The 12,943-nt window shown below is 38.0% G+C and overlaps 1 protein-coding gene across 1 annotated transcript in view; it reads left to right on the top strand.

Annotated features, from left to right (window-relative positions):
* SYNPO2 (synaptopodin 2) overlaps positions 1-10,031 on the top strand; it is a 79,022-nt gene extending 68,991 nt beyond the window's left edge. Inside the window, exon 5 of the mRNA XM_010406430.4 lies at positions 5,272-10,031. Coding sequence (XP_010404732.2) covers positions 5,272-5,838 — 567 coding nt within the window. The 3' untranslated portion in view covers positions 5,839-10,031. The remainder of the gene's footprint in view (positions 1-5,271) is intronic.
* Positions 10,032-12,943: the final 2,912 nt, after the last annotated feature.

Consider the following 12,943-nt stretch of genomic DNA (forward strand, 5'->3'; position numbering starts at 1 on the left):
TTTCACTAGCATTGCTTCAAGGTAGCTTTTCAAGACCCAGACTAAACCCTGGAATACTGTCATGGAGCATACTGAAACAGGGTCCTGCAGCAGGCCTTGAACCACCAGATACTTGTAGGAATGAATAAAACCCTCCAGACTCACAGGACATGGGGCTGGAACAGGCTATAAAATCTTGGCACTCCTATTGAGCCTGCATAAGGCTCTCAGAGTGAATGTTCACACGTAGGGACATTTGCACTGAGATATGGGACACTTCAGACAAAGATTTCTGTCAAACCAGTTTGAAAGCAGGCAGTGGTACCACTTCTCAAGGTAGAAATGTCAGAAAATAGGGCCAACTTTGCACTCATAGCTGTGCAATATAAAACCCAGAAGGTGGCAGCAAATGTTCTTCCTTACAAGAAATGAACGGTTTATTCCAAGGAAATCTAAGATGCCTATGGTCAAAAGTTTCAGCCATTTGCTTTCCATAGGCATAAATGTATTGTATTTTGAGAGCTGCATATGGATAAAGATTAAATGATAATGAAAAGCTGATTTTCTTTCATTCACAAAGGTGCAAAGTGAGCTAACTAAATTATTTGTGAAAAGTTAGCAATAGTCTTATGTTTTTTAACCACACAGGCATTTTGCTGTAGTGAAGGCCTAACAACTAAAAAGCACTTTATTTTCAAAAGTAAAATTTGTCACAAAACTTATGTGAGATGAATGACAGTACCTGTTTCATTATTTTGTAAACAGATTATGAAAACAAGATTGTTCTCACCTGAAATAATACCATTTTTAGAAATAATCTGGATTTAGAATAAATCAGATTCCAGTCCTAAAATTCCCTATAAATTTTCATAATCAAGCCCTGACAAGACAGCTTTGAGGAAGTCAGGATCAGGCCTGAACTATGTTATTCTAATCTATTCCTGGTCTCAGTACAGTCACTGACAAGGTTTTAGTTACTATACAGGTGAGATTCCCCCCTCCCCTGCCACTACTCAAATTTCTTCATTCCCATTTTATTCAATTGTAAAATATTTCAAGAGTTTCAAATAAATATGATTTTCCCATTTGATTTCAAAACTTTTGGTAGTTGTATTGTAAAATAGCTGTAGCATTTACTGCAGAGCTGTCAGCATTTCAGAGAGAAATTATTTTTTCATTACACAAAGTTTAAATAGTAAATAGTTTGGGACAAAAAAAAGCTGTAATGATATTAACAGTATGTCTCCCTTCTACACTCAGGTCAGCTTAAAAAGCTGAAGTGCTTCTTTCCTGTTAAAAAAAAATGGAAAGAAGGAAAGAATTGAAAGGCATAAAAATTCAGTATTTTTTATTTTGTCCTACCATTTTCTCAGTGGTTTGGTCTCTAACTGCAGTGGCCATTACAAGCCCACAGAAATCCAAAGGAGAAATGCATCACTGTGGCTTTTTATAAAGACAGAGTCACTTTTTGAGGTAAAACAACTGTTTTATCTGCTTCCTCCTCCTTTGCCCCCTTCCTGTGTAAACAGCATCCAGGCATTATTGTTAACTCAGATTTTAGCATGCTTTGATATGGGATTAAAGACCAGGACCATAATGAAAAGATAAAAATAAAGCTGCTTTAATGACTTGGACACCAAGGTCCAATTTCTTCAAGTGACTTCATGAGGGAGGAGTTTATGCTGAGAGAGTTTCACTGGACTATTCAGAGTCCAACTCACTTTTGTCTCCTTGACTGGTAAAAAGGCAGCTGTGGCATGTAAACACACACACACTGAGTTTTCTCTTACTAAGGAGTTGTGCCACCTGAGACAGGAAAACAGCTGCTGCATTCACATTTGGTCTGGAAAAGGAAAAATACCCTTCTGACTCCTGCCTTTAAAATTTGCACTATTTTATAAACCTAAGTATTGTTCTTTTTGTCTTTCAGCTTTTTATAATTAACAAGAAAATTGAAATAGCTCTAAGTTCCAAAGAACCCATTTTTCCTGACTATAAAGAAAGTATTGAATCAAAGGTAGACAGTCACACTCATCCATCTTACATTAACTAAATCTATACATGCATACACCTTTTTTAAGTTTTACATTCATTCACTTATATATGGAAATAGTTACTTTTGGAAGTAATATTATATAAATTTTAGTTTATATTAACACACATAAATATCAAAGACTCTTGCAGTGCAATAAATGCTTGCTTCAGTGAGCAGTTTATAACTAGTTTGCATTTTAAAAATCAGCGTTAACCTAAACCTAACCTAAAGAGTTTAACCTGCTTGCACAGACACCCAAGGCAGTCAGCAGCTGTCAGGATTGTGTGATTGCATGGACAGCTCTGAACAGCCTTTCCTCTTCTTCACACCTAGGAATCCCTTTCCCTTCAATAACTATTGTAGAAAAGGTCTTTCCCTCTGAAAACATCCAGGCAATGGAGAAAACAAAATTATTCCGTGTAGAGGGCTCTAGTTTGTCTTGCTGCATGATACTTCAATTTTCTCTTAACTGTTTTACCACAATAGTACAGGAATACAAAATGTGATAAAACAATAATTCTGGTAGCATTTCACTTTTCTCTCCCTTGTTCCTTGATTTCTGAGGTGAAGAACGGAAAATCTCTACCCCTCTTTTTATGATTTTCTTGTAGCTTAAGGGAGACAGAGGGGAGAGTAATTATTCTCTACTTGCACTCCATATTTTCCACTGTGTCACTTATGGTCTGGGGTTTGTGCATTCTTTTTAGTACAAGCTTGTCAAAAGATGTATCTCCAAGATTTAAATATGAAGGGAAAATATTAGAAAGTGTCAGCATGTCTGGCTGCTGCTGTCCTGCAGCAAATGAATGGTGAATTCTAGTGACTGGAAGTTGTCTTAATTCCTAAGTCTGTTTGTGAGCTTGAAGGGGCTGAATACCAAAGCAGTGTGTTAGCTAGTAAGTGGGAATCTCAGATTTTTCCTCAAATTCCATCAGACCCTTATGGAATGGACAAGGATCTTCCCATATACTTCAGCTTTCTTCCAGGTAAATCATCTGGAATGCTATTTGCCCTCACAGGTTTCATCCTCTTACAACCCAAGAAGACAACTGTTAGTTAAACACTTAGTTAAACTAAGTTAACAGTTAGTTAAACTGTTCAGTCCTTACTTCACAGAAGCAGAGATTATCCTTACTTTACCAAAGCTAGAGGAAACAGACATGCATTTTCACATTCTGGAACTTGAAAGTTAAAACCCAGACTGTTTCCAGAACTTTTTTCTAAAGACGAGTTATCAAGTGGGAAAGAAAAGCCCAGACCAGGACTTCTACCTAAATAATACAGTAGAATGACTCGTTTTGATAAAAAAAGTAGTGAAATACACTTAATAACTCATCACTCTCTGATTAAACTCCGTCAAAGACAATTAGTTCCTGCTCTATCACTAATGGTTATGCCAAAAAGATGCTTCTATAACTTGATGAACTCTGGAGTTTTTCTCTGAACAGGACAGACTAAACAGTATCTTCATATGACTCTTGAAAAGCCAAATATTTTATCCAACACTTGTTTCAACAGTATCATTTCCCTCTGCATCTCTGAAATCCTACAAAGTACTCACAGGGCTTTGAACTGGAATTTCCATTAAAAAAGGGGAACTTTTCTATCTACTCAGCATGGACAATGTTCTAGAACCCTCCCGAGAGGAGCTAACACAGGTAGACTAACGAGGTGGACCTGTTTGATCAACTTTTTCATCCCTCTCTAAAACCTGATCTTCTCAATTGCTTTATTTTCTTAATTACTACTTAATTTCTTGTGGTTTGAGTTATCTGGTTAATTTCTAACATAGGGGTGTGTGTGGGTAGGATTAATAATGTTGGGGAGTTTCCTCTCTGAAAATGCAGACTGGAAATAGCTGATCATAGCTAAGAGGTGAAAGGATAGTCCTGTCATAAAGCACCAATTGTGAAACTTGTCAAAACTCTCATGACATAACCTCTGTGTGTCACTACACTTTTTAAAAGTGATTCAGATTAAGCACCACCAAACTGACTGAAAATGATGAAATCTGAGGTCTCTTGAGCTTCCACCTCTTGTACAAAAGGCTGCTATTAGAACGTGACTTAAAAGCCTGCGCGAAGCTGTGGCCTGTCAAGTTTCTCAAATGCAGTAAGATCCTGTGGCAGAAAAACTTAAAATGTGACATTTCTATGGAATCTTTGCTAGATCTGCTATACCTTGACTGACCACACACCTGTTGGCTACTCTCTAGTTCATGCTCACAGTATTTTAAGTTTGGGAAGCTCATTAGGAAAAGTAATACAGACCAATGTTGTTCAGATGAGATTCTAGCAAAGCCCGTGGCAAAACAACCCAGGAATTTCACAGCAGATTTCAGAATTAGAGGCATTTAAGCCTGAAGACATGAATCAATGAGTGTAAATCAGTGAGTTTAGGAACCACATTTACAGAGGCTCTAAGAAAATGTAATTTGTGAAACACAGAGAGCAGGTCTGGCTTGGGGACAGGCTGTACCTGCTTTGTGTGCTGCCAAATGGCTGCAGCAGCAGAACCTTCTCATGATCACAGTTTCTGTTTCAAAGTGCTGCATTACTAAGAAGATTAGGATTTGACAAAAATGAATGGATTGCTCCTATAAGTGGGTCGGAATGTACTGAAATTCCGAGGGCATTGCCTTTTAAAGAAGCCAAAAGTAGTGTCATGTAAGGGTATTAACTGAATGATTGCATTAACGCCTTTAATTGCTTGTGTTCATTTTTGTGCCCCAAAAAGTGAAAACTAGGATAAGTCTAATAATTTTTCAGTAAGAAAAGCCTTTCTTAAAAGGAGATTGCCAAAGATATGTTCTTAGACAGATGTTCTAGACAGAGCCTATTACCAGATGAATTAGGCTGTGCCTAATGTTAGAAAGAATCTTGTAAACACACAGAGAACTGTCACAACATGACTCCCCTTTGCATTAAGAATGGTCTTTTCAGAGCAAGGCACACCAGCTAAGTAGGGGGAAAGCTGCACAGTTACTAACGCCATTGTACTTTTTCAGTAAAAGCCTGTCTTTGGTCTGCTTACTTTCCTCAAAAATTCAATTTGCTGTGTCTTTGTTCCTGTTTCTTTCTCTACCTCCTGCCTTTCCAGTTAATTAAAGTTCTAAAAGATACTCGTAAACATAAAAAGGGACTGCCAGGATGTCACATGCTTTCAGGGTATTTTGTTCCAGTTTGGAAGTGAAGAGAAGGGGCTTCCTATCTTGCTGTTTAATAACTGTAACTATATTTGGTATTTTGTCTTCCTAGGGAAGAAGCAGTGGCCGCTCATTATCGCTTCCTGGGAGACCTTCTTCATTCATTCCTCGAGCCATGTCTCCTACTTCTCCTCTTGTATTTCAGCCTGCCCCTGATTACTTCAGCAAGCCAGATGGAGCAGCTGACAAGCCTGGCAAGAGACTGACTCCCTGGGAAGCAGCGGCCAGATCTCCCCTTGGCCTAGTGGATGAAGCTTTTGGCCCCCAAAGTATGCAGGAATCCATTGCTGCTAACGTGGTATCGGCTGCTCGCAGGAAAACACTTCCTGAGCCACCAGATGAATGGAAACTTAAAGTTTCTTATGAGGCTCCAGCCCCGAGTGGTAGCGTAGCCTTACTAGGAGGGAAGCAATCGGGGGTTCTATCACCCCAAAAAAGCTCCCTATCTGCCCCAAATGTCCCTGCCCAGGCTGGCCCTAAGCTGCAGTATCCCTACTGCACTCAGCGCTCCAGAACAGATCCTGATATAATGTCCATGGATTCCAGGTCTGACTATTGCTTGTCAACAGCTGATTCAAACTACAATCCACAGCCAAGGGGATGGAGGCGTCCAACATGAGCAGCTGAAGGGCCTAGTGCATTTTCCCTTCCTCCAGCTTAGCAAGCCCTAAGATTTGAGTTGGAGAAGGAAAGTTTCTTGCTGGCCTGGCAATCTCTGAAGTAAAAAATGAGGAGACGAAATTGAATGGAGCACAGTTTTCACATGACTGCAATGCTAGCAGCCTCTAGAATAGACTCAGTTTTACACCTAAGATTGTTCTGTTTGTCAAAAGGCAAAAATACGCTTTTCTTGGGGTGAGGGGGGAGATGAAAGTGGGGCATTCCATGTACTCGATGCAAAAATCTAGCAAGGAGGTAGAAAGTGACAGCAAAGATGCTTGCAGTTAAGCTAATGTGAAAAAAAAAAAGTAAAATAAGGGCATTTTAAACCCAAGAAGTATTTTACAGGATCTTGTAGGTTTTCTGAGTGTGTTTGACATGGATTCCAAGTTAATAAATATAGTCAGAATTGCAAAAGTTATAATGGAAGTGGAAGACTTTGAAGCACTGACTTATTTGCCATATGGTTTTTTACTACATTTCTATAATGAGCTAAGAGGGTAAATCAGTGAATATCTTTACTGTGGCAACACTTAAAATACATCTGTGGCAATGGTACCTGAATCGCCACAATATGTAGATACAGGAAATCATACACAGTCACTCATTTCAGATGGATTTCAAGATAGTTTCAATGAAGTTTTACACCTTGTAATTTATCTGAAAACACCAGGAAGAAAGGCATTGTTAATAGAGATCAATACCATGATACTTGGACAACAAAAGAGATGAGGAGTGTATTTAAACTGGATTGCAAGTAATTTTCGTAATAAACTATCAAACATGTCATAGGCTGAACAGCCTTTATTTCTCTGTGAAATGAATTCTTTCCTGAGCATTTACTGCTCCAATGCCTGATAATCTGATTGGCTGGGCAGTTATTCATGTTTCTAAGGTAGCTCAATGTTCAGAAAGCTTTTGAGTTGTATCCTCAGTTAGGAAGACATAGATAAGTTGTCTGTCAAGGACAGTTCCTGCTCTATGTAGAAATTTGTATGTGACAGAGGGTTTCCGACATGTAGTACACAGTGCGAGTCTAGGAGCAAATATTTGGGTGGTTGGCTATACCTAAGTGATGTTGATGGATCTGAAGGGATGGTGGATGATTTTTGCTGGTGAGACATACCTTGCATTTACGGCTTATTTAAGCAATAGAATTATGTGGCTAAAAATGTATGTACTCCAAGCTTCCTGGGTAGTTTAGATGTTGCTAAAGCATTAAATGAACACCCCAAGTTTTACAAAGTGCTGTCAATCCTCCTTATTTTGTGGGGAATTCTTGAAGGATCTGTCAAGCGCAGTCATTACTGCAGAAGCACTTTTAACTATCCTTAGTTTCAGTAAGGTTGTCACTAGGAGTGAAGGGATTAGATTGGAAAGAACTAAAACATATATGCAGCAAGAAAAAATACATTACAAAACATTCCCATCAACAAAGAATTTTCACTTATAGCAATTATAAAATATAATTGGTACAAAGGAAAAAGGAAAATTAAATCCAAGTTCAGTTGAGCTGGAACTTCCCCTAAAAGCAAATAATTACATGAAAAACATAGCTTTAATGAGTTTAAGTTGGCAGAAATTCTGTAGCCAAGCAGAGGTCTCCCTGAAATACAACTGATCCTTCTGACCAGTCAGGAAATGAAGATATGAGAGTGGTAAACCTTTAGAATAGGATCATATTGCTATAGCACTTTACAGATTTATTTCACAATATGAATTTGCAAAAAAAAGGTGATTTAGAAAAATTACATGAACAAGGCTGCCATGATATGCCTGAAAATGAGCTTTGCACCTCAGAGTTATACATGTACATAATCAGAATAAATTTTCCTGCCACACAGGCAAAAATATATGTTTCTCTGCAGAGTCCCTTAATGTCCCCTTTTATCACAATTGGGAATACTCCAGCAATGGGACTGTGGAAGTCCCCTTATCCTTGAGGGCTTATCCTCAGATCTAACCCTATTGCCTTGGAAGTACATGCCAAATCTTCACTTAATTTCAGTTAAATTATAAATAAAATTGAAATTCAGTGAAATTTATCATTCAAGGTCATTAAGGCCTTAACCATTTAATAAATACCAGTGCATATGCATTTCACAGAAGACCTACATTCTGAAAAGTGCATACCTCTTACATATTTTGCTGACCTGTGGTCCATATTACCATAACAAAACAAGTCCCTGTTTTCAGGTCAAGTTCAGGTTTCTGTTTTAAACTGTTTCCTTTACATCATTAAACAGAAAACCAGATTAATGAGTTTGCAGTGAGGCATATTTTTACCCAACACCATTATTTCATTTCTAAGAATTGGACATCTAACTTTTACATTCCCATTGAAACTAGTGCTGTGAATTCTGAGGTCATGCATCTAACAGAAGCTAATGTGTGCTTAATTTTAAGAAACATGCAATTAAAAATTGCCAAAAGTGGTTTTAAATTTTGATATGGCAAAAAAAAATCATGATACAAAGTGACCTTGGAAAGGCTTTAATGCTGTGATCACATAGCATTATGGGAAAACTTTCTATAGGATGAAGCCCTAATTCCCCACCCCAAGCATGCAACAAATATGGAAGTAAAGAGTTTCAGACAGAATAATTGACTTTCTGTCAAACCCCCTAGAACAAAAAAAGTGCAGCCTTACAATTTCATTCTATTCACAAGTAGGAATTAATCACTGAGTACTTCCATGAACATGAGAATTCCTGACGCTGAGTTTCATGTGGCTTTGTATCTTACCATAGATTCATTTGGGTGTTTACCACGACCTACTCCAGATTTTTTTTTCCTCCTGCTGACAATTTCCTAGCTCTCTTTCCCATGTGGATTGTCCCATATCTAATATGAAATAAGTTCCCACTGCAGCATTTCCCTCAATAGCAACACTGGTAAGTGGATCTGGCCTCCCTGATGCCGTCTATTTTTACAAAGTCTGCGGGCAATGGATTGTCTCTGAGATCTGTTCCTCTGCCACAGAGAAATGGAACTAATAAACATTTTTGAAGTTATTAATGGGAGGGTAGACATGAGGGCAGGCATGCAGACAGATCACACAGCCTTGTTTAGAAGGAAATCAGGCTAAATCCAGATTGAGACCATGTAGGGATTTCAAAGAAAGCAGCAGGCCCGGACCAGTAAATGAAATATTAATGCATCAGAGCTTTAGAAGGACCCCACAGCATGTTCCACTTTCTGCTCTTCACCCCATTCCTCCACTAGCAAAGCATCTTTCTATCAAATAGTTGTGACTGATGTATGAGAGTTCTGAATATATTAATGCAAGTATTTCTCACATTTGCTTTTGAATGCACAGATCTGCTCAGTAAATGTGAAGAAAAACTTCTCATGATATTTTAAATCTTTGGCTTTGTGCTCACCCTCAGAGATGTCTCTGTTAACATACAGAGCATTTGAATACACAATATAACTGAAAACTTAGTTTCTTTAGTTATGTTAGATGATGATGTTCACAACTCTTGTTCATAGTTTGTTTTCATTTTGGTTTGCTTTAACACAACCAAATATCTATTCACACTGCATTTCTGCCTAGTAGCAAGAGACTGTGTTATCTTTATAAAAGACTTTTCACTTCTAAAGACTTTTGCTCACTGCAAAGGACACTTTATTTGACAGTGCATGCCAGCAATGTAAATTGTATCACATAATAAAGTGATTTGACCAATCAGATGAGAAACACAATTTTGTTTTCCCTAAATTCTTGTCTGTTTGTTTAAATAATCTGAACCCAAGTAAAGCCTAATCTCATTTTTTCTGCACCATTTTTAGATTCACTGACTTTGCCTGTCAGTGACCTCGTGCTGGTTGAGCTTCTAGAAGCTTAAATCAGCATCAGGTCAAAAGGCAACTTATCAAATTTAGTGGAATTTCATTTCCATACTGACTAAGCAGAGGAAGGAAACACAGTGAAGTACAATCTACCCAGGTTAAATAATACAATCAGAACTGTTTTTATTGATTGAACATTTTCATCCCAACCATAAAAATCTGCAACTAAAATCTACTTACTGTAGTCACTTGCCTACTTTACTTGCACCTAACCCTCTGTTTGCTGTACTCTCTTGTTGTTCATTCTCATTTGAAACATACTGTTCAAACGTGAAATAAATATTGTGAATAAATTGTGAACCCAGTCTTTACACTATGCAGGCCACTTGGATAAATAGCTCTTAAGGAAATAAGGATGGCATAAACAATCTATCTGTGGAAAGCCAGATCAGATTTTCACTATTGACATGAAATGAATCCCAAAGCAGTTTTTGCATTTGTAAAGCAAGCAGGATTTTGTCCCCAGTACAAGAAAAGTGATTGATGCACGTAAAACTCGGGGAACTGAAAAAGCTCCACAACAGCATTTTAAGAGTTTTGCTCTACAAAGGATTTACAAGGTTATAAGAGACTCACTACCATTCCTTTCCATGGCTACATTTTCATTCTTCTTCGGTAAGTCCTTAAATACATCGTATAGAAAGCAAGCATAAGCCAGATTCACAGTTTAACATAACTCCCTTGGCTTCAGTAATGCACAACAGATTAAAAATCTTTCTGCCAGGCAGTCACAGGTTTTGTAGGATGTTTCATTCTTCAGAGAATGTACTCTGGGTTTCTCGGAATGCCCTCGATTTCCTGGTGCATTCATCAATGCTTACGAGCATTTAAAAGGACTCCAGTGTGGCAGACTGCTCCCTTACTGAATGTGAGGCTGGTGGAATGAGGAATTTTAAGTCCAGAAAGGTGGATTTTTCCAGGCCAGCATCTGGTTTTCCTCAAACGGAATACTTGTGCTCTGAAATTGTTCCCTGGATATATTATTGGACCTTAAAAAGAAGCCTTGTGTTGCTGCTGACTCAGAAACAGCACTCAAGAAGCTGGAAAATATTTGGTGTTTTTTCACACATTTTCAGTCCTAAAAAAGGACTCAAGTACTTCACATTCAAAACAAAATGACCTCGGGAGTGTTTGTGTGCATGCACACAAACTTGTGGGAATTTCTTGTGCAGAAAGAAAGGTAATGGTTAATTAACAGATGTTAATGGAGAACTAGGAGAACATACTGTGCTGCACTGCAGTTCAAACAGCTGGAAGGTTACAACACACTGGCACACATATAGGAAAGAAGGTGTTGATAAACCTCTAGATCTAATTTTATCTTTAAAGTAAGTCAAAATCCAAGGGTAATTTTGTCTAAATACTGCAGAGGTTCATGACTACTTTTTTTCCCTATAAATAAGGAAACCAAAGGAAGGAGGTACTAATTGCTGGACAAACATTGTTGCATGTTGTAAATATTTTTTTGCTGTAGACAAGCAGAGTTTGCCCAAGACAAAAATGGAAAATAAGAAGCTTTACAGAATTCTAAATCAGAATGATAGATGTATTGGTATTATTTTCCCAGCATGACCAACCTCACTGAACTGTGGCAGCTATTAAACAATTGCCACACTTCAATATTATTAACAATTTGCTAAGCCATCTTAGTTTGAATCAGTCACTTCCTACTAGCAGTGAATGCACTTGAGTTTAGTCTCAGAAAGTCAGTAATTTTTGAAAAACAAGAATCAACATAAAGTCAGCATATTCTTAGCTCTGTGGTATTTCTGATGTTTGTTTCTGGGGGGTTTTTTTCTAACAGAAAAGCTTATAAGCATAAACACAATAGTTTCCATCAGGTGTTTATCAACTCTGATTTTTAGGTAAGTTCAAGAGAGTTTCTATTTAAAAGCAAATATTTTGCCTATAAAACAGGTTGTATACAAACACGGGACTTATATTGAAACTCCCTAGTGAATTACTTTTATGCAAAAAAGAATAGTTTAAAGAAGATGAGCAATACTGGTAACTTTTATAGCTTCCAAGTAATTTCCCACCACGAATCCACATAACTACATGGGTTTTGTGAAGGAAGATTATTTTCTCCACTATGTCTGTGGAGTTCACCATTCTTTACTTTCTCTGGCAGTTTAAAACCCCAAGAGATTTTCCATGTGGCAATAAAATAAAAAGATTAGCGTAGAAATTAATAAATCTTCCTACTGAATCAATATGCCCTGAGAAAACCTGCATTTCAGAGAAACATGAAGAACAAACCAAGGCAACAAAACTCCTTTGACCACGTGGAGCAAAATCCTGATCCCAGCTAAGTCAACGGGAGCTTGACTAATTTACCACTTATGCCAGCAGGGCAAGGACTTCACCTCACACAGAAATGTGCAGCACCACAAAACACAGCAAATTTACAAGCACTGAACTGGTGTCATCAGTTCTGTAGATTTTTGTAGCCTGTAGAATTTAAAAATGTGATTGACAAAACAATAAGGCATTCATCAGATTTTGTAATAGCATCTCCCGTTAGGAACTTCCTCATTTTGATGTGCACAAGTATGGAGAGTTATGTCAGCTGGGACTCTGCTGAGGCTCAAGTTGCTGTCTTGGCCTTCTGTATAACCAATGTGGAGGGGCATTCTTAAAAAGAAATTAACTCCACCCCCAAATAAATGCCTCAATAGGTGGACTGGATCCCAGGACCCCAGGCATGGACTTACACCACTCCAAACTCACCTAGGCTTGCAGAGGTCTGTTTGGATAATTCTGTACTTGAGGAATGGATCATCAACAGACCAGGTAATACACCCAAGGACAGTGAAGAGATGATTGTTGTTATTTTGGGAGGCATAAAGTAAGTTCTGGAAGTTTAGGCAGATGCTTTTTCAAAATCAACTTGGAGGTTTCGCAAAGGAACAGATCACCGCTCATCTCTTCCTACATTTAATAAGTTGCTGTTTACCCTGCAGAATTAGATACAGATCACCGTGGTTTGGATGTTTATTACTGCAGTTAGATGTGACTCCTCTACATGTAACCTCAAATGAACAGCAGTATGAATACAGGTTTGGAGAGCAGCAATCCAAACAAATAACATTCAGACAGTAGCAACAGTAGCTTTATTTTTCCTTGTGACCTTTATAATAATTTCTACTTCTCTGACTGCTCTGCCATAAACTGTGTACTGGAGGGCAGAGAACACAAAAGTGCTTAGGACT

Source organism: Corvus cornix, chromosome 4 (genome assembly GCF_000738735.6).
Source record: "Corvus cornix cornix isolate S_Up_H32 chromosome 4, ASM73873v5, whole genome shotgun sequence".
Classification (NCBI taxonomy): domain Eukaryota; kingdom Metazoa; phylum Chordata; class Aves; order Passeriformes; family Corvidae; genus Corvus; species Corvus cornix.